At 35.2% G+C, this 18,919-nt stretch overlaps 1 protein-coding gene across 1 annotated transcript; it reads right to left on the bottom strand.

Annotated features, from left to right (window-relative positions):
• Positions 1-1,034: 1,034 nt before the first annotated feature.
• LOC141351154 (tetraspanin-1-like) lies at positions 1,035-16,803 on the bottom strand. Its single transcript, XM_073857675.1, has 7 exons — positions 16,647-16,803; positions 10,554-10,631; positions 8,290-8,505; positions 7,932-8,006; positions 7,719-7,826; positions 5,979-6,389; positions 1,035-1,685 (listed from the first exon to the last, which is right to left on the bottom strand). Exons 2-6 carry the CDS (start codon positions 10,608-10,610, stop codon positions 6,213-6,215), a joined length of 633 nt encoding a protein of 210 aa, XP_073713776.1. The 5' UTR covers positions 10,611-10,631; positions 16,647-16,803; the 3' UTR covers positions 1,035-1,685; positions 5,979-6,212.
• Between the last annotated feature and the right edge of the window lie 2,116 nt (positions 16,804-18,919).

The following is an 18,919-nucleotide window of genomic DNA, read 5'->3' as shown; positions in this document are numbered from 1 at the left end:
ATAGTGACCCTAGCAACTTGTCAACCCACCTGTGGTCAGTGGATGTTGGCATGATCCATTTACTTCTCCTTTCTGTGTTTCTTGGCAGTCTGTAAAACGATAGATCCGCATTTGACATAATAAACCAAAACATTTGTCATTTTAAAACGAGGTATTTTGTTTCAGAGTTCAGTTTGGTCATTGTCAGACTATTAAACAAACAGAGACCGGACGTTAACTTCCGCCTAGACAACGCAAGTGATCGATTAAACCCCGTAGAAATGTGACTAGCCAGTCAGAAGTGAGAAAAATTTGAAGGCGTGACCCGGTTTTCCGCACTGAAACCTCGGTTCGAATCCCAGTTAGGGTAAATGAAGATGTTATTTATACCTTTTGACACATTCACTTGTTAATATATTAAATTGATCACTTCACTTATAGAACTTTGTGTTGTGTTTGTCTAAAATAACAGTCAAATTGTGAAATAATCATTCTACCACAACACTATGAACACGTTAAGCGCAAAGAATTTGAATGAATGGACTAAATTAAAAATAAAAATATTGTACATACGGAATATCTCAAAATAAATAATCAATCTATGAAATCAAGTGACAGTTTAAAACACCTACGGAACAAAAATTAATGAAAGAATAAAAAAACAGGCTGTTATACCTTCTGTGCGGTGATGCCACCGCTGCAGAGTCTACGTGAGTTTCTATGAACTGAAGACCGGGGTTCGATTCCCCGACGGGACATCTTTTCATGCACTGCTAAATTTGTAACATACCCACTTTACTTCCAGTAGAGGGCGGTAAATGTATGCTTTTTTTAAATTTTGTATGTAGGTCAGAGGTCTTTAACCTTTATCAGGCCAAGGACCCCTTAATGGATATAGACGAGTTGCAGGACCCCCCAGTACATGTAGCAAAATAATACTGTTCTATTTAATACACATTTTAGCTATATAACAAAAAACATGCTAATAAATTATTATTTTTTTAAAAGTGATACGATATGATTGGGTTACATTAATAAAAGACATGACAATCAGAGAAGCTAAAAAATTGCTTTAATAATTTTTGGCGAAATAAAAAACTTACATAAACATCTCAGCAACATGATATGCTAATCTCTTGTATAAACTAAAAATATTCAGAGGCTGAAAAGACACAAGTTGTGCTTTATTACATACACCACATTATTTAAATAGCTGGGTTTGTAAAAAGTACAAATAAATTACAATAAATCAGTAACATCTCTTAGAAAACATTTGGCTTTTTGGTCACTGCATTGCACATAAACATAGCAGAGTCAAAACTCAATGTGTTCATATTTACCAAACACTACTTTGCTTGCTATTTCATTAAACAACTAAAAAGACACATCCTGCATTGGCCAGGCTTTAAAAAATACAATCAGTTTAAAAACACATTAAAACTCTCATTTAACATTAGTAAAAATGGGATCTGAATAAAAATGTTTGTGATTTGAGGCGTAGCTCTCTAAATTAACATTTAAGGCAACCGAGTGAATGGATGGATTGCAGTGGTTAAGTTTGAGTCACAGTGATATTCCTGAAATGTACAGATGATCAGAAATCCTCATCCTCAATAAACCGGAGGAGTCATTGGCATGGCGAGACCTCAACCGCGTTTTGACCCTATGTGACAGTAAAGGGTCATGGACACAATCATCGCCGCTAGCTGAAGAAAAAACAACACGAAAACTTTAGATTTTACAGTTTGTATTGAGCAAATGGTAACACTACAATAAGGTTTAATATTACATACCTATACAAAGTTAACTACATTACTTGGCAAAAAAGTATATAAAAAGTAGCAAGAAAATGCATCAAAACTCTGATTATTTAGAATTTCGTGACAATGACAACAGAATTGCAGTTTGTTTGCAATGCATTTCTAGGATCCACATCATCAAAATTTGAAACAAGGAGTATCGATACAATATAGTATCGGTAGATGTCATTCTAATCAATTGAATATCTTTATTGGCACAGACATTTTGTATTGGTGCATCCCTAATTAACACATTATGTTCATTAATAGTATATTAGTACACTGTAAAAAGATTTTAAAAAAAAAGAGGAAATGACTTGTAAATCCAGTTGAGGAGATTCACGTTTTTGATTAAAGATTATGAGTGCACGTGAAACAATGAAGATCACAGATAAGGCGTTTTAAAAATACGACAATATTCCATTAAAAACATTTGTTTTATTTTTAATTTCATGCTGACTTTAATGTCTGTTAACATTAGTAAATGCATAGTAATATATTAACTTACATTAACAAAAATTAATAAATGCTATAAAGTAGTATTGTTTGTTTATGTTAGCTAATGCATTTACTACACTGTAAAACATCCTAACTGAATCAACTAATTTTAAATTACTATTATTTATCTTGACTAGAGATGAGTTGATATAAAATATAGCTGAAATAATCAACTTCATTTTATAAGTTATATCAACTCATCTCTAGTCAAGATAAATATTTATAAGTTGACTTGTAAATCTGAGTTTATTCAATTAAAGAATTTAAGGCAGCAAATTATTTTTTACAGTGCATTATTAACCCTCATAAGACCATATTTTCCTGTAAAATGGGGTAAAAATGACCCCAGAGATTAAAAGAGTGATTACAAAAAATATATAAATTTTTAATTTGGGAGATATGAAGTACTTTTAAACCCCTTTACCCCTCAGTTCCTCAACTACACCATTAGCTTGCCTGAAAAATATCACATTTTTAAATTCACATACATTATGATCTAAATTTGATTTAAATTGTTTTTAGATATTGATCTAGATGTTATGTGTTGAATTCAGTGGCGGTTCTAGACAAATTTCACTAGGGGGGCCAAGTAGGGGCCAGTGTTTTACCAGAGGGGCACATAAAAAACGGCAAGAAATTATATTTAAAGATTATAGGGGCGGTTACAGGAATTGTTTTAAGACAGGGCTAGGCCTTAGTTTAATTAGGAAATATAACTAGTTTTAACAAACATGCCTTACTAAATACATTACTTGTGTGCATTTTGAAGCAAAACAAAGGGCACTGGTGTATTTTAAAATATGGCATTGCAAGTTGTTTTCAGTTTGGACAGCTCTTACATTTATTTTAGTCTAGGACTAGTCTAATCCCTTTCCAGGAAACTGCCCCATAAACTTTATCTTACTTTACAATCATATAAATCTTTATTTAATACAAGAGTGAGTGCAGGTGCAAAAGGGGAGCTGGGCTCTTTTCTAAAGCCCCCTGTTGTGTCGAAGTCTGTTCCCCCTATGTTCCCCCTATTTTTCCCTTCAGTGTAGTGTTTTTCTGGCGTTTTAATCCCGTTATAGGTTTTATTATTTATATATTTAAAGTTTTAATGGCTACTGAGATGTATATGTGTGCATTTCTGTAATGTATCTGTATTGTTCTTAATGGTAAGTCAATTATTTTTACAGTATGAATCATATTATATGTATAATATTTATTTAATTATGTATGCAAACATTACATTTTTAAAACAACCAGTAAAGGAAAAAAAAAAGAAAAAGACAGGCTATATTTTAAAAGAAATACCCTAATAGAAAACTGTCAAATGTATGAAATATTTAATAAATTGTATTATAAAATACATGATATTATGCCTTTTTAGTATAACCAAGTCAAATCTTTAATCTTTCTAAATGTACGTGATGAAAACGCTATAAAAGCACTACACTAAAGGGAAGGGGGAACTGAGTTCGACACAACACCCCCAACCGAAAATCATGCGAGCCTACTCAATAAACTTTATGAAATGCAAACTTTTATAAAGACAAACGATTGTTTTAGTTTACATATAAACACACATTGCTAGACAGTTAGGGACCACAATCTAATCAGTATTTAAAATAATATTTATTTTAAATTGTAAACATTTTTACATGACACATTTAATTATATTCCTCCAATTTTATGCACGTATATGTAAGAGCATAATTACAGCGCTTTTACAATGTGTAAACTTTAAAAAGTTAGCGAGATGTTGGTTTTGCCGGTTGTTGATAAGTAACAGCTGTGAATGATCACCGCGCTTAAGCAGCCACGTCACAGGAGAACAAGTGAACAGTGTCCCAATGTCAAGTGAGCTAGAGTCCTTACCAGTGCCCAAACCTGCATACACATTCTCAACATCGGGAAATTGGGAACAAATTGAGACACTCGCTGAGCAGCCCCCACCACCAGGGGGGCAGGGTTTCATATTTTCTTGAAGCCGCCCTAGGCACCGCCATTAGCTAGCGGACCCCCACCTGCTCTTAGCATTCCATTGACTCCCATTCATTTTGGCGTCACTTTGACAGTGAATAACTTTACATCTGAGGCGTTTAAAGACTCAATTTGTGGATCAATTATTTCTAAAGAAACACGAAAATGTATAAAAGGCTCCATTACCTTGTATCTTACGTTATGGCCCAGTAAAAGCAGTTTTAGTAAAACTATGCTAACGATTGCGTCATAACCACGCGACTCTCTGTCGCACAGTTGAGAAATTACCGTATGGACAGGAGGAGAAGCGCATGTAGAATATGGCATACTGGCGTTAAACTTTAAAATAAATAAATACTATGCAAAATGACAAAGTAATTAATCAGAATACTAAATATACTTAATACAAAATGTACTCCTGTTCACGCTCGCCGTTTCTGCAAGATTCGGTGGGTGATTCAGATTTCTCTTGGCACAGCTATTAGAAGACTTAGAATTGTCAGACAGGTTGCTCACGTGACCAAGCTCAGTTTGAGTCTGCGCAGTACGCTCGACCCCCCGGAAGTGTGAGCTTCTAATTGGCTTCACTTGTCTCCGTTGAATCCAACGGGGTCGCTGTGTCCATTTCTTTTACTGTCTATGCCCAGCACCCGCAGCCAGCTACAGTGGTTGGGTGCGCCGCTCTAATTTGCCCGTTTAGAACGTTATGCGTCGGATTAGTTCCGCTTTTGGCGCTCGCGTGTAAAATCAAAATAAACGTATACTTTTTTATTTGGTCAGCACGGGGTGGCCACAGGGGTGGCCAGGGACTTGTCTACAGAGGCACGGGCCACCCTTGGCCTCCGTGTAGAACCGCCACTGGTTGAATTCAGTCATTTGGCGTTTAGAAAAAAAACAGATTTATTTCCTAAACTGTAACCATAAAACTCTTTCACCAGCAGAGCCCCATAGAGACCCATAAATTTCACTGAATGTGGCCAACTGCTCAATGTCAGTACTTTAGTGATACATTTTGTGAATTTATGTTTATATAAACATTAGAAAGGACATTAAAAATAAATATTATTTCAAATAGTAGAATTTTTTGTAGTTTTTGATGCATTTTGATATGTCTGTTTTTCCAGTTTTAAGTGTGTGTGTGTGTGTGTGTGTGTGTGTGTGTGTGTGTGTGTGTGTTTTCTATGTAACATTTGTGCTCTAGTACCAGGCCTACCTTTCTGTGTTGAAATTTTTGCTTTTTTTTGCATTTCCCATTCATTTCAATTGGGGTCATTTTTACCCCCAAGGGGACACATTAAGTAAATTATTTTTACGCCTGTTTAGAATGACCGAATCAAGCCCAGTTTTTTTATATGAATCTTGACAGATAATCTGGAAAGTCACAAAATCTTATTCCACTGAGATAAAGGGAACCATGTTTTTAAACTAAAGAAAAGTGGCTTGGGGGTAGAATTTACCCCAAGGGTCTTATTAGGGTTAATAAATTAAATCTTGTTGTAAGGTGTTACCATGAAAATTAATGCATTACCCAAATTGTGCTTATGAGGGAAAAAAAGCATTCACAAATAATACAACACATTACACGTTTTCTTCCAATTGAATCTCTTAGTGTTAGAGCAAAACCAATCCGGCATATTGTCTGTATTTTGTATAACTTGAAAATTTGATGTCATTCATCCCCACCCAGTTTTTAAAATTAAGCACAATGGTGGAAAGATAGAAAGTGCAGAATCGTACCTCAAGAGCAGCGATGCCCAATGCCACAGCTATAATAATGACAGCATTGTCATCGACCAGCTTCTTCAGTGCTGGAAAACAACCTGGAACATTCTAAAGAAACAAACAGACAATGTAAAGTTCAAACAGCATACGAACGGCAACAATTGAGTATTTTATGGAAAACTAAGACAATGACTCTTGGGTAGTATAAAGAGTACAAGACAATGACTCTTGGATAATATGAAGAGTACATTACATCATGCAGTATTGTAAAGTTTGTATTGTGTGATATCCTGGAACATTCAAGTTATAAGCTGTCGTCCCATTGCATGGTGATGACCTACAGCACTGGGTTGGGTAACCACCCGTCTCATTTACAAAAGGGGAACCTGTAAAATCTGTGTAGTTGTAGAATCCACAGCACTTGAGCTAGAGATACAGATTCAAGACAAAAGCCAATATAAGACCAATCGTAATGAATTAATATCACCGAGCTATACAGGCAAAGAAAAAAAGCATTCTTAATGAGTATTTTGTTTAAAATATATATAATATGAGTTACATTTTTTTATATATTTTGTATTATCATTCTATTAGAAAAAATGTCAGACACATGAAAATGCTGGGTCAGCCTGATCTCACAATAATTCGTACATATTTTACGCGTTGGCTAATTTGTATAAATTAGTATGAAGTTAAAGTAACACTAAAGAGTTTTTGCTCTTTGCTCCCCCCTACAGGTTAGAAGCGTAATTGTCCATTACCACTGTTGTAAATAATTTAGCCTACTGCAGCAAAGCTGCCTCTGATTGGATTGTAGGTCTGCCATAAAGCACTTTTTGGTAGTTTTCACTTGAACTACAGGACTGCGACCCGACGGTTGGAAACTTCTTTAGTCCGGTTTTGGCCAATAGAGGGCTGCAAAGCGAATGTGAAAGTGCCATTCACCCCGTTTCAAGTGGATGAACGACTGAAACTTTTTTGGAAACGTTATTTATTTTAAGGTATAAAAAACTCTTTGGTGTTGCTTTAATTGTGCCAAAACGTAGGATTATCATAAAAAACAAAAGTGAAACCCCACCCCTAACCCCAACATCACATGGGTCAAGGGCAAATCATAAAAGTATGAATGTGGTCATACAAATTAGCAACCTCGTAAAACGAATTGCTATGATATAGCGTTGGCTATTTTTAGCACAGTATTTGGTCAAAAAGGGACAAACCCAATCTGCTGGGTTATAATTTAACATATACTGCCTGGGGTTGTTTTAACCCATTGTTGGTCAAACATAAACTTCTGCGTTAATTTGACCCAACAGCTGAGTTTGTACCTTTCTGACCCAACACAATGTTGAAAATAACCCAATACTTTTTAAGTATACACAGTAAAAAAATGCAGCAAGAAGTTAAAACGACTTGGTTTTCCAAGTCAATTCAACCTACTATTGTCAGTTAAAGAGCGCCATCTTATACGGTCTCGTTTATACAGGTGCTGCAGCTCCCCCTTGTGTTTTTTAAACAGATGTGCAATCATTGCGGTGATATAAAATCATCGCGATGAGGTCAAACAATCGCAACGAGACGATTATTTAATCATTGTGACAGCCCTGGTTGATTTAATAAAAATGCTGCATTTTTTACAGTGTACATACATGACATGCATAATACAATTCTGTAATATTGATTATTTCTATATATTATTCACATTTTTATAAAACAAAAACCGCCGATCGTTTCATCAATAAAAGCACCACAAACCGTTGTCATAGTTGAGTTCCACAATCCTGTGATATCTTTGTTTTTACCAAAGTCTTTCTTGATGTTTTTCACAGCTTCATCTCCAGCCTGTTTTATTAGGTCATTTGCCTAAAATATACACATTAAATAGTGAGCAAAGCTGGTTTTACTCTATGTAAAAATGAGAATATACATCTTATATATAACATATATTTATTTATATTATCGACTCACCAGAGGTTTGAAGACAAGCAAAATAATCGCTCCAGCGACTTCAGCAATAAACACGATCAGAATAATGACAAAGAACTGAAGAGAGAAAATGAGAAACAAAATATAAATGCTAGATTTATAACATATACTACATAAAATCATACAGAACAGGCCTAAATGTTTGCATGAGCTACTAATATGATGTGATGTGTAACGTGATGGGAGGTGCGTAAGCTGGACAAGAGTTTGTTTGTAGAGCTGGATCATAAAACAATAAAACCGCATATTTTGCCAAGGGTTGATTCACTACAGGTGTGATATGAGGTGATGTGAGATGTGATACATGATACGATCTGCAGGTGAAGATGATGTGACGTACCAGCAGCAACATACACCTGCTCTCTCGCACAGCTCCGCAGCAACCCAGGAAGCCCAGGATGAGGAGCACAGCGCCCACTGCGATCAGAAGATAGCCCACGTTCAGAACCTGACCCAGCTGACTCTGACCTGCCGATATGCCCTGCAGAAAACTCAAGACAGATCCGTTGTCCACCTTCACCCAGATGCCCACGCCCAAAATAGCCGCTCCTGCCAGCTAGAGTGCGAAAACAGTGTCATAAACAAACATGACAAGCATTTTTATGCGGTTTAAAGCAAAGTGTCAAAATGTGTTTCTGGGTCACAGTGACTCAAAATGATGGAGGTGGTCACAAAACAGATTAAATTGTGTGTCATATGTGGTTAATGCAGTAAATTGCACACGTGGTCACTGTGCTAGGACACCTTGGCAAATTTGTTTACTAATGCAAATGTATCATCTATACTGGCTTGTTTACTGATATTCTGGTATGTCTTTACCTAAATGAGAAAGTGAAGTGATACTGGGAAGGTGACCTCTGCATTAAACCCATCCAGTGAGTAGTAAACACATGCACTTGCATGTTGTGAACACAAACACACATGGAGCAGTGGGGAAATCACTGTAGCACCAATGGGGATAGATAAAATGGGCATAAGGGCACCTCGGTTGCAAACTGCCAGCCATGGGACTTAAACTGCCAATCTGTCCGACTCTCTAACCATTAGGCCACGACTGCCCGTTTTTATAATACAATGGCACATAGGCAGGCTATCGTATGCGAGACAGCAGATAAATATACTCTGATGTTTTGACTGTAGGAATGATTGTGATGTTTGCAACAATGTGATTTGCATGCAACCCAGCTGTAACCCCATGAAAATGAGGTTTTGTTAATTTACTCGAGTCCTTAAATAGAATTTCAACCTGTGTTTGTAGTTCTATTTGACCACAAAAAACCTAAAGGAGATCTCTTCTGTGGTTTGTCACAACACAGACAGGTCAGGCGTTTAAAATTGGGATGCAAACTATTAGTTCATAGGACATTTACATTAACAGACATCTTATCCAAAGCGACTTACTAATGAGGAAACGTTTAACATATTGTCTTAAGAGTCAACAATAAACACAGAGATAAAAATAGAAGAGTGTTTTGTTTTAAAGGGACACCTACTTATTCTTGAAAATATGCTCATTTTTCAGCTCCATACCATTTGGGTATCCATTCAGCTGGTTTCCGGATCCGGCGCTACCACTTTTAGCATAGCTTAGCACAATACATTGAATCTGATTAGACCATTAGCATCACGCTAAAACATAACCAAAGAGTTTGGATATTTTTCCTATTTAAAATTTGGCTCTTCTGTAGTTACATTGTGTACTTAGACCGACAGAAAATTAAAAGTTGCGATTTTCTAGTCAGATATGGCTAGGAACTATACTCTCATTCTGGCGTAATAATCAAGGACTTTGCAGCTGTAACATGGCTGCAGGAGGCGCAATGATATTATGCAGCAGCCAAAAATAGTACCCTTACTAACTTTCAATGGCAGGGGACTATTTTCGGGCAGTGTGTAATATCACTACGCCTGCTGCAGCCATGCCACACCAGCAAAGTCCCTGATCACCACACCAGAATGAGAGTATAGTCCTAACCATATCTGCCTAGAAAATCACAACTTTTAATTTCTTAGTACACGATGCAACTACAGAAGAGTCGAATTTTAATTAAAATTGTAAAAATTTCCAAACTCTTGATATTTTTTAGCGCAATGCTAATGGTCTAATCAGATTCAATGGATTGTGCTAAGCTATGCTAACAGTGCTAGCGCTAGACCCAAAGATAGGCTCCAAAAGGATTCCAAAAAGTTAAAAATCAAATGGGGAGTTGGAAAATGAGCATATTTTCAAAAAACGTAGAGTGTCTCTTTAATATAGTCAACTGTTAAACAATAAGAGATTAAGAATTATTCAAGAACATAAGGGGGCGGTTTCCCGGACAGGGATTAGACTAGTCCTAGACTAAAATAAATGTAAGAGCTGTCCAAACTGAAAACAACTTGCGCTGACATACCTTAAAATACATCAGTGCCCTTTGTTTGTCTCAAAATTCACACAAGTAATGTTTTTAGTAAAGCAGGTTCGTTAAAACTAGTTATATTTCCCAATTAAACTAAGGTCTAGTCCTGGCCTAAGCTAATCCCTGCCCGGGAAAACACCCCACAATGTCTCAATTGATCATCTATTCCCAAATATATGATCAAACAAACATGCATTTTACTTACAAAGATGATCCCATTGAAGAGAATCATCATCGTTTTCAAAAATCCAAAGCAGCCCATTTTTTAAAGTGGATGTGACACCTGAAAAAAAGTAAGATTAAAACACTTATATCAATATTTCCAATTATAAAAGACATTCATTTAGAGATTTGGTCACTTCCTAAAAACAATATTAGAATTTCAAAGTATTGAATGTACAATAGTCCCAATCGCTTTCAGGATTTGTCCAAACACTGACAAGGAAATACAGATGGTGGTTTTGCCCTCGTAACTGATTTAACTAGGAATCTCATTAACTCCAAACCGTCGGTCAGCGTTACATCTACACTGACTCACTACCATAGAAACTAACTCAAAGTTACAGGAACCAGTATGTTTAAATATTAAACATCAAATATTAAACAGACATTGTCACAGTGCCACTTAGCACCTGAAACTGTTTGCTCGTTGTTGAATAGTGATATATGATCGAGTGTATTTATTCAGTCAGCTCTTACTGAACAAGGTCAAAGCAATTGTCATTTTATAGTCACTATTGCATGCCGCATCATGCAATAATAAACAATGAGATGGGACTGTGAGTTTGTTGGCCATAACATTTTATTGGTCAGAAATTTCCAATATGAGGAAAGAATGGAAGAAAAAAAAACTTTTAAGGAAGTTTATAACCTAATTATTTGAATAGCATGATTACTTCTCTCACATGCAAAACATCAACATGCCTGTTTGTATTGCAACTGCTGGTTTTAAAAGAGTTTTTACAGCGTTTCCTTGTACAGATCTGAGAGAGTTTCGTAAGGAACAAAACCGGAGGCACAGCATTTTTTATTTACCTCATATTTAACGTGTTTAATCTTTCCATATAGACATTAAAGGCGGAGTCCACGATGTTTGAAAAACGGGTTGGAAAAGGAGACGGGCCGACTACCAAAACACACTTATAGACAATCAAATCAAATCAAATGCCAGGTTGCGTATGTGTGGGGCGGGTCTATCAACAGAAGGTCCAGATTCTATTGGGGTAGGGGCGTGTTTGTTTAGGTGATTTCAAATATCAACATTGGCTTTCAAACATCATGGACTCCGCCTTTAAGGATTGTGCTACATCATACTGACAAGAGATGAGTTACAAGTTATAAAATGAAGTTGACTTATTTCAAATACATTTTATTTGTTATAAAAAAACATCAAGTCAAGATAAACAACAGCAAGTTAAAATGACTTGTAAATTCAAGTTGAATAAACTAAAAAAAATCATCAGTGTATACAAACTTACTGAAAATAAAATTGTTACGAATATTTTTGGATCTTTAATACAAATAAAAGTTAATAAATTTATACATAGAGTAAGTTTTTTACTGTACATACTGTAAAAAGTTGGACTTCAATTGTTAACAACCTAAACAATTTAAGGTTTATTTCACTTAAAGTTTATCCAACTTTCACATTTTACAATTCACATGAAAATTATATAAATGAGGCCACTAAGTGAAAAGTTGGATCAACTTAAATTACTTCAATTGGTAACACCTAAAAAAAGTTTTTAAAAACTTATTTTTTCAGCTAAGTTGAATAAACGTAAAGTTTGTAGGTGTTACCATTTGAAATAACTTTATTATTAGTGCCTTAGATGTGACTTCATGCGAGAAATCGTCATTTAATAATGTACACTTACATTGATAATGTAAATGTGTTGATTTGGCTGTGAAAACAATAAAGTTTGAGTCTATGGTGACAACATGAAAGGATTTTATGAGCTTACAGACAGAACACAATGCTCCTGTGAGTGAGGTGTTATTGTCAAACGTCATTTTATAAGATGTACTTATGCATATAATTACTGTAAAACAATGTCACACAGTGTAAAGGTCATCACATCCTGTTAAGAGATGACATCCTTTCTGAAACCTTTTCACACTTAAGGTGTCAATAGTCTGCAGTCTAAAACGAATATGAATATCCCAAAACAATGCTTTTTTATTTTAATATACTACTCTATAAAAAACCTGGATTACAGGGATGAACCCAACAGATTTGGTAAAAGATTTATATTAGACCCAACGAGTTAAAACAACCCAGCATTTTGGGTTGAAACAAACCAGCATAGGTTAAATCACAACCCAACGTGTTTTTTTTTTTGTTGAACTATTTTTGTTCCACCATACTTACTCGTCTTTAAATAGGGAAACAGGGAAATTTTTGTTGGCTTCTAAATTTATCTCTGTTGGGATCCTAATGAATGAATGGTGCCAGGCTACATGCTAACACATTCACGACACGCTGTACAAAGATTAAGTGCACATATTGATAAAAGACAGGTATTCATTTATCTATGTTGAGGTAAGAACATGATAAAATATTGAAAAACGGTGGCGTTTTCCTTTAAATTCATGTAATTTACTCTCATGTCACTTAAAATCTGCTTTTATTTAAGTGAAACAAAAATTACGAGTGCAGTAAAACTTGTGTGCTATATTCGGCACAAGAAAACATTTACGTTCAGATCATTCACACACTCTTAAAAACATTGGATTGTTTTAACCTATGGTTGTTGGGTTAAGTATAGCAAACCCAACCTTTGGGCTATGAATTAACCTATGCTGGGTTGTGTTACCAAACCATGGGTTGAAACAACCCAACCCATATTCTCTTCAGTAAAACATTGAATGCAAGATTGGGATAACAAGAGACTGAGTGAAGAATGACATATTGGGTTATGGGTCAACACGTAAGGCAACACCTGTTAGCACAGTTTCATAAAAGCCTCTGGAATAAAGCAATATCAATGCTTTACTGCTCCATATAAACACATATACACATTAAACGTCACATCGGCATGATGTATGTTTAGAGTTTACGCAGGGTTAACAAGAACACGCTGTATGTTTAGGTCAGGCTGAGGTCATTGATTGTCCATAGATTAAGTTATAGATAACCATTCAGACCATCAATAGAGGACTATTGGTGTACAACGTTTCGCAATTACACACTTCTGGATCTTTGGTTGTTCAGTTTGAGTCTCAGCAATGGACAAAGGCAAGATTTGATTAAAAATTCTTCAGAGGTAGTAAAAAGTGACATTTGTGGTCATCCATTTCATTTTGGGAACTGCGATAAGGTTTTACAAGTCGTCTCAGTCAGTTTACAACCTAGAAAAGGTTGTTAATGGAAATTTAGTTTTTATAAGTGTACCTACATGTGTGTATTTTGTATAATTGGTTCATGTAGTTTCTCTGGTGTGATGTGACTGACAAAAGTATCTTTAGGATCAGAGAGTGTTTTTACCAACTGAGGGTCAAAAGTCAGGCCAAGGTTTAAGTGTCTGCTGATTCGTCACATGATGGTAACGGTTAAAGGAACTCATAATCTAAAAACTTTCCACCAAAAACAATGGTTTTAGAATAATGAATAATGAACAAGCTTGTTGACAAAGGTTTATTTTTCATGCAAATATGAGTCGTCATACTGAATAAAAGATTCAATAGATTTAGCCTGCATGTGGCAATAGGGCACACAAGTTTGCCTATACCTGCCTGGAAATCATTCATTGGAGAATGTTAATGTTTACTCTGTTTTGTCTGTTAAATCTGAAACTCTATACTTAACTAACATATCAGGTTTCCTAGTTTTGTCATCATCAAAAACGGCCACAGAACAATTGGCTTTGTTCGGTTAGTAATAAGACTATGACGTATTTTAAAGGAATGGGCACTGAATCATGTCTGGTCAAAGAAATTTATTCGGAGAAAAATAAGACAGCCGATTCACTTCACGTGATATATTTTACGCTGTAAAAAAATCTGTAGAAATTATAATGGTATTGCAGCTGGGTTGCCGGCAAACCACCGTAGATTTAAATTTATGTTATTTACTGGCAATAGTTTGTTCAAAGTTAAATAAATGTTAAATATTAACAAGTCTTTATCTTTACAGAATAAAACTATACAATAACAGCATCATGCAAGCATTCTGGGAACCAGAAATCATCATCAACCTTTTTCTGTTTTTTGCTTCAGATTTTGTTTCTCAGAATGTTTTGCTTGATGCTGCTCTTCCAGTTTCCACTTCTGTAAAGACAAAGACCTGCAAATGTTCAATGTTTATTCAACCCTGAACAAAATCCCGCCAGTAAATAACACACATTCAAATCCACGGCAAATCACCGGCAACCCAGCTGCAAATTTCGAAAAAAATATGTTTTTATTTTAATGTTTTTTACCAGATTTCAAGGTAACATTTTTCGAAGTATCTTCCAGATGCAAAAAAAACCCAGATTTATTGTGAACAATCATAAAATCTTCTAGATTTAATGATTCGTTTTAGGAATGCATGATACAAATGAAATTACAGTATTACTGTAGATTTACATTTATGCTATTTACTGGCAACAGATTGTTCAAAGTCAAATGAACATTACACATTAATAAGTCTTTCTCTTTATAGAATCAAACTAAAATAACGCCATCATGCAAAGCATTCTGGGAACCAAACTCTGAGGGAAATAAACAGAAAAAGGTTTATCAGGATATTGGGTTCCCAAAATGATTTGCATGAGGCTGGTAGTTTTGCTTTTTACTCATCGTTTTAAATTCTTACGCTCTAAAATACAAAAAGTACGTACAAACTGCAATTTTTTGTTATTGTAACCCAAATCAAAATAATATAATATGTTCTGATACGTCTTTAAACCACTTTTGATCATCTGCCTCATCACCATCCGTTTTTAAACTGTTAAGCGTCGCGGGACACCTAAGTTTGCATTAATCATCACTACAAACTATATATCGTTGGAAAGGTCTAAGCCTCCAGAATAGACATTTCAACAGTGTTTTATAAAATAAATTATGTAGAGAGAGTAATTGATTCATTTATGAAGAGAGTGTGCCTCAAAACATTTATTTTCTGCTAAATGTCACTGTCCCACCAGCAGGACGCCTACATTTACTTTAATGTTTGCATATGAATTCTTATCTAATCATGACAAATTGTATATTGTTTGAAAGCTCCAAGAGTGTAGATTTAACTCAATAGGGTGGGGTGACGCTTAAAAGGTTAAACAATTGGTCATTGTCAGATGGAAAATGTTACATTTATTTGCCGATACTCGTTATGGATAAATATATTGGGGCATCCAAAATTTTTATGATTAATATATTTGTGCATCCTGATTTAATAGAATCTTAAAATGTTTGTTTATAATTATTGGCTACCTATATTTTTATATCAAAGTATCGTGGGTATTTGTATTGTTCACGAGACAATATAAAATGTTTTGCTTTGCATCATATTCATTTAAATACAAATTGGGCGATATATCGGGTGTGATTGTCATGCGGAACGGCATTTACTACACAGAGCTGTTGTTCTTTGACAAGCTAGGCAATATCGCATTCAATATCGTGAGCGAGTCTATAATATCGAAGGCGGTATAGCTCGATTCTAATCAAACTATAGCTCTGTGTAGTACCGCTTCATTTAGACGGAAGCATTTACTAGCCTACTAATCACGAAATCGGCTTTACTGATGAGATGCGCATGACAATCCCATCCGATATATCGCCCCGCACTACAATGATATAAATCTTATAATAGTATAATAATACTTATTAATATTTAAATACCAGGGCAAGTCTATCGGATACATCTAACCCTAACACTGTTGTAATTTTAGGGATCTCGATGGAGATTGAAACATCAGATTTGTTTCAGACCCAGAGTTTCGGAAGTTTCAATGTGGACGATGATCAGAATTCAGACAGAAACTGATGTACTGTTATTTACAAGCTTCACCTCGCAAAAACAATGACTCATGATGAGAAACCCTATCAAAACAACACCGGTGTTTCTCATGGGATCTCATTTTGATTGGACAATATTACACTCGCTAACAACCGGTTAGAGTGTAACCACACGAGATTCGTGTGGTTATGCATGAAAGCGCACAAATAAACATTAAAAAAAATAAGACTTATCAGCATATAACACTTTATGCTACACATTTTTTTTTCAACCTGTTTCATTAAAACGATGAATGAAAGATGGCACATGCATACGTTCACAGATTCAATAGTAGATTTAGAAAGCAGACAGTCTTACCTTAACTAAACTGTAGCAGGTAAATTCAGAAGGTGAGCACTGATCAGAGCACTTATGTGTGCCTCCTGTTTGACTGTTTCCCTGAATACAGGTTAGTTTTGAGAAAAGATGGGAGGGGTGAGCAGGTGGGAATTATATACCACTCCCCCTCTCTCTGATGAGAGAGAGAGAGAGAGAGAGAGAGAGAGAGAGAGAGAGAGAGAGAGAGAGAGAGAGAGAGAGCTTCAAAACTTGCTGCGAGTTACGTCAGGTCCTGTCACGAGAAAAGGACATCAAGTGGAACGGAACTACGACCGAAATACTCAAAACTAAATATTTATACTTTAAAGTGTATTTTATATTGTAAATATCCTCTGACTTTATTTTATTTTACATTATTTGCAGTAGAACTTCATCCATTACTAAACACCTTAGCTTATTTCCACCTTAATGTTTGTTATTGTGTTATTGTATGTTTCTTGTTTTATGCTTTGTAACATAATCATGTCAATAAAGTTCATTTAAATTAAACATTAAATTAAATTACTACGGACTCAAAGCTATAATCTAGACATTTTTCTTCTTCGGTTTTAACACGTATTTGTTTGAAAATATATTTTTTTACCTTATTATATCCTTGAAAGAGCGCGCGCGCGCGAGAGAGAGAGAAGTGGTTGTTTGTTTCTGCAGTTATGGAGACAAAGACTCATTAAAACATCCAGACGGACTCATTAAGTACCGACAGAAACAACAAGAGTTTGGTTCCAAAACGAAATAACTTTGTTTATAAAATTTTTGGTTAAAACATGTTTATTATGTTATGTTTTATTGTGTTTTAGTGTATTTTTAATTATAAATGCTTAAATCGAAACAAATGAACTGCAGTTTGATTGATATTAATTGGAACGCACAATCAAAAAACGAGATTTTTGGAAAACGGAGTCTCGTTTTGGAACCAAACACTTAATATTTTTTTCTGAGATTTATAATCTATTGAATTTAGGCATATTAAATGATGACAAAGTACATACTTTACTGCCAGATAAAGTTCAATAGTAACTCAACAGGACAGAAAAAATTAAAAGATCTGCTTCTCTGAAAGAAAGAATAAAAAAGAAAGTTTTCACACACAGAGAGTGTTTTCATGTTTTATGGCAAAAATCAAGTTTGTAAGAAGTAGTGATAAAGTTTAAAAATGTTTGAAAACCAGACAGTTTGACAGAAACAAAAAAATGTGTAAATACAAAGAAAAGTGATTTACTTAAAGAAACTGAAGTTCATTGTTCCACACAAGCGGGTGTTTCCCAACCTTAATCAACCAATGAAAATCCGCTGATGTCACTGTTGTGTAAATAAAACCATACAACCATAATAACGTTATAACTAGGCCTACATGACCAATTGCTTCTTGTAAACCGTTTTATATACTTTTATCTTTATTCTTTGTACACTAACATACTTTCTTCATGAAACATTTACCAGCTGCTCCTTCTAATTAAGGAAATACTTGAAAAATGTAGAACCAATGTGACGTATAAAAGTTAAAAATTGTACATTTCCGTCAAACTGAGCAGAATAAACAGCATATGTACAAAGGGAACTTTCTTTACCTGAGGGTAGAAGTGTTGAATAACACTTCCCTATATTTCACAGCCATTCCCATAAGCACGAGATCGGCTTAAACCGAGCAAAGTCAAATGAAATACGAGTGTCGCCTCATGTCTTCAGACAAAGACATTCAACACAAAGTTTATTGTATTCATGGGATGTGGCATTAGTGTTGAAGGTCACAGTTCATAAAGGTGTAAAGAAACGCTTTACATGCCTCCATCTTTCACACTCAGGTCTTCAGATCAGTGAGATTTACTTCTGCTTTGTTACACACAACCAGCGAAACTTCACAACATTTAGAGCAGTCGTGTATTTACTGGATTCTGGAATGTTGAGGATCTGAAATGCTACCCAAGTAAGCAATAATTGACGACGGGCCGTTGAATTATAAGAAAATAATGCACACCCAAGGTGGTAAGCGGCGCGACGCAAAGCATTATTTTCGAATGATTCAAAGGATCAAAGCCAATTATTCTGCTTATACCACGGTTGGTGCCTATTTTAGGACATTTGACGAATTAGGTGCGCGGTTTACAGAAAAATAATCAACACCCATACATTTCTCAACCAATCAGAATAAAGCATTTAACAGCCCCGTGGTATAACAGTTAATAACATCTCCCATCAGCACCTCCAAGGTAAACCCAAAGGATCCACACAACCTAAAAAAAAAAAAAACTTTT

This window comes from Misgurnus anguillicaudatus, chromosome 19 (assembly GCF_027580225.2).
Source record: "Misgurnus anguillicaudatus chromosome 19, ASM2758022v2, whole genome shotgun sequence".
NCBI classification, from domain to species: Eukaryota; Metazoa; Chordata; class Actinopteri; order Cypriniformes; family Cobitidae; genus Misgurnus; species Misgurnus anguillicaudatus.
This window is presented reverse-complemented; position numbering and strand designations above follow the sequence as displayed.

What these genes read in the sequence shown, in the direction of transcription:
- LOC141351154 (XM_073857675.1), bottom strand. Translation starts at nt 10,610, where the DNA reads ATGGGCTGCTTTGGATTTTTGAAAACGATGATGATTCTCTTCAATGGG. An exon ending in GCAGGTGTATGTTGCTGCTG is followed by an intron (nt 8,007 to 8,289) that starts GTACGTCACATC and finishes TTCTCTCTTCAG; the next exon opens with TTCTTTGTCATTATTCTGAT. An exon ending in TGCTTGTCTTCAAACCTCTG is followed by an intron (nt 7,827 to 7,931) that starts GTGAGTCGATAA and finishes TGTATATTTTAG; the next exon opens with GCAAATGACCTAATAAAACA.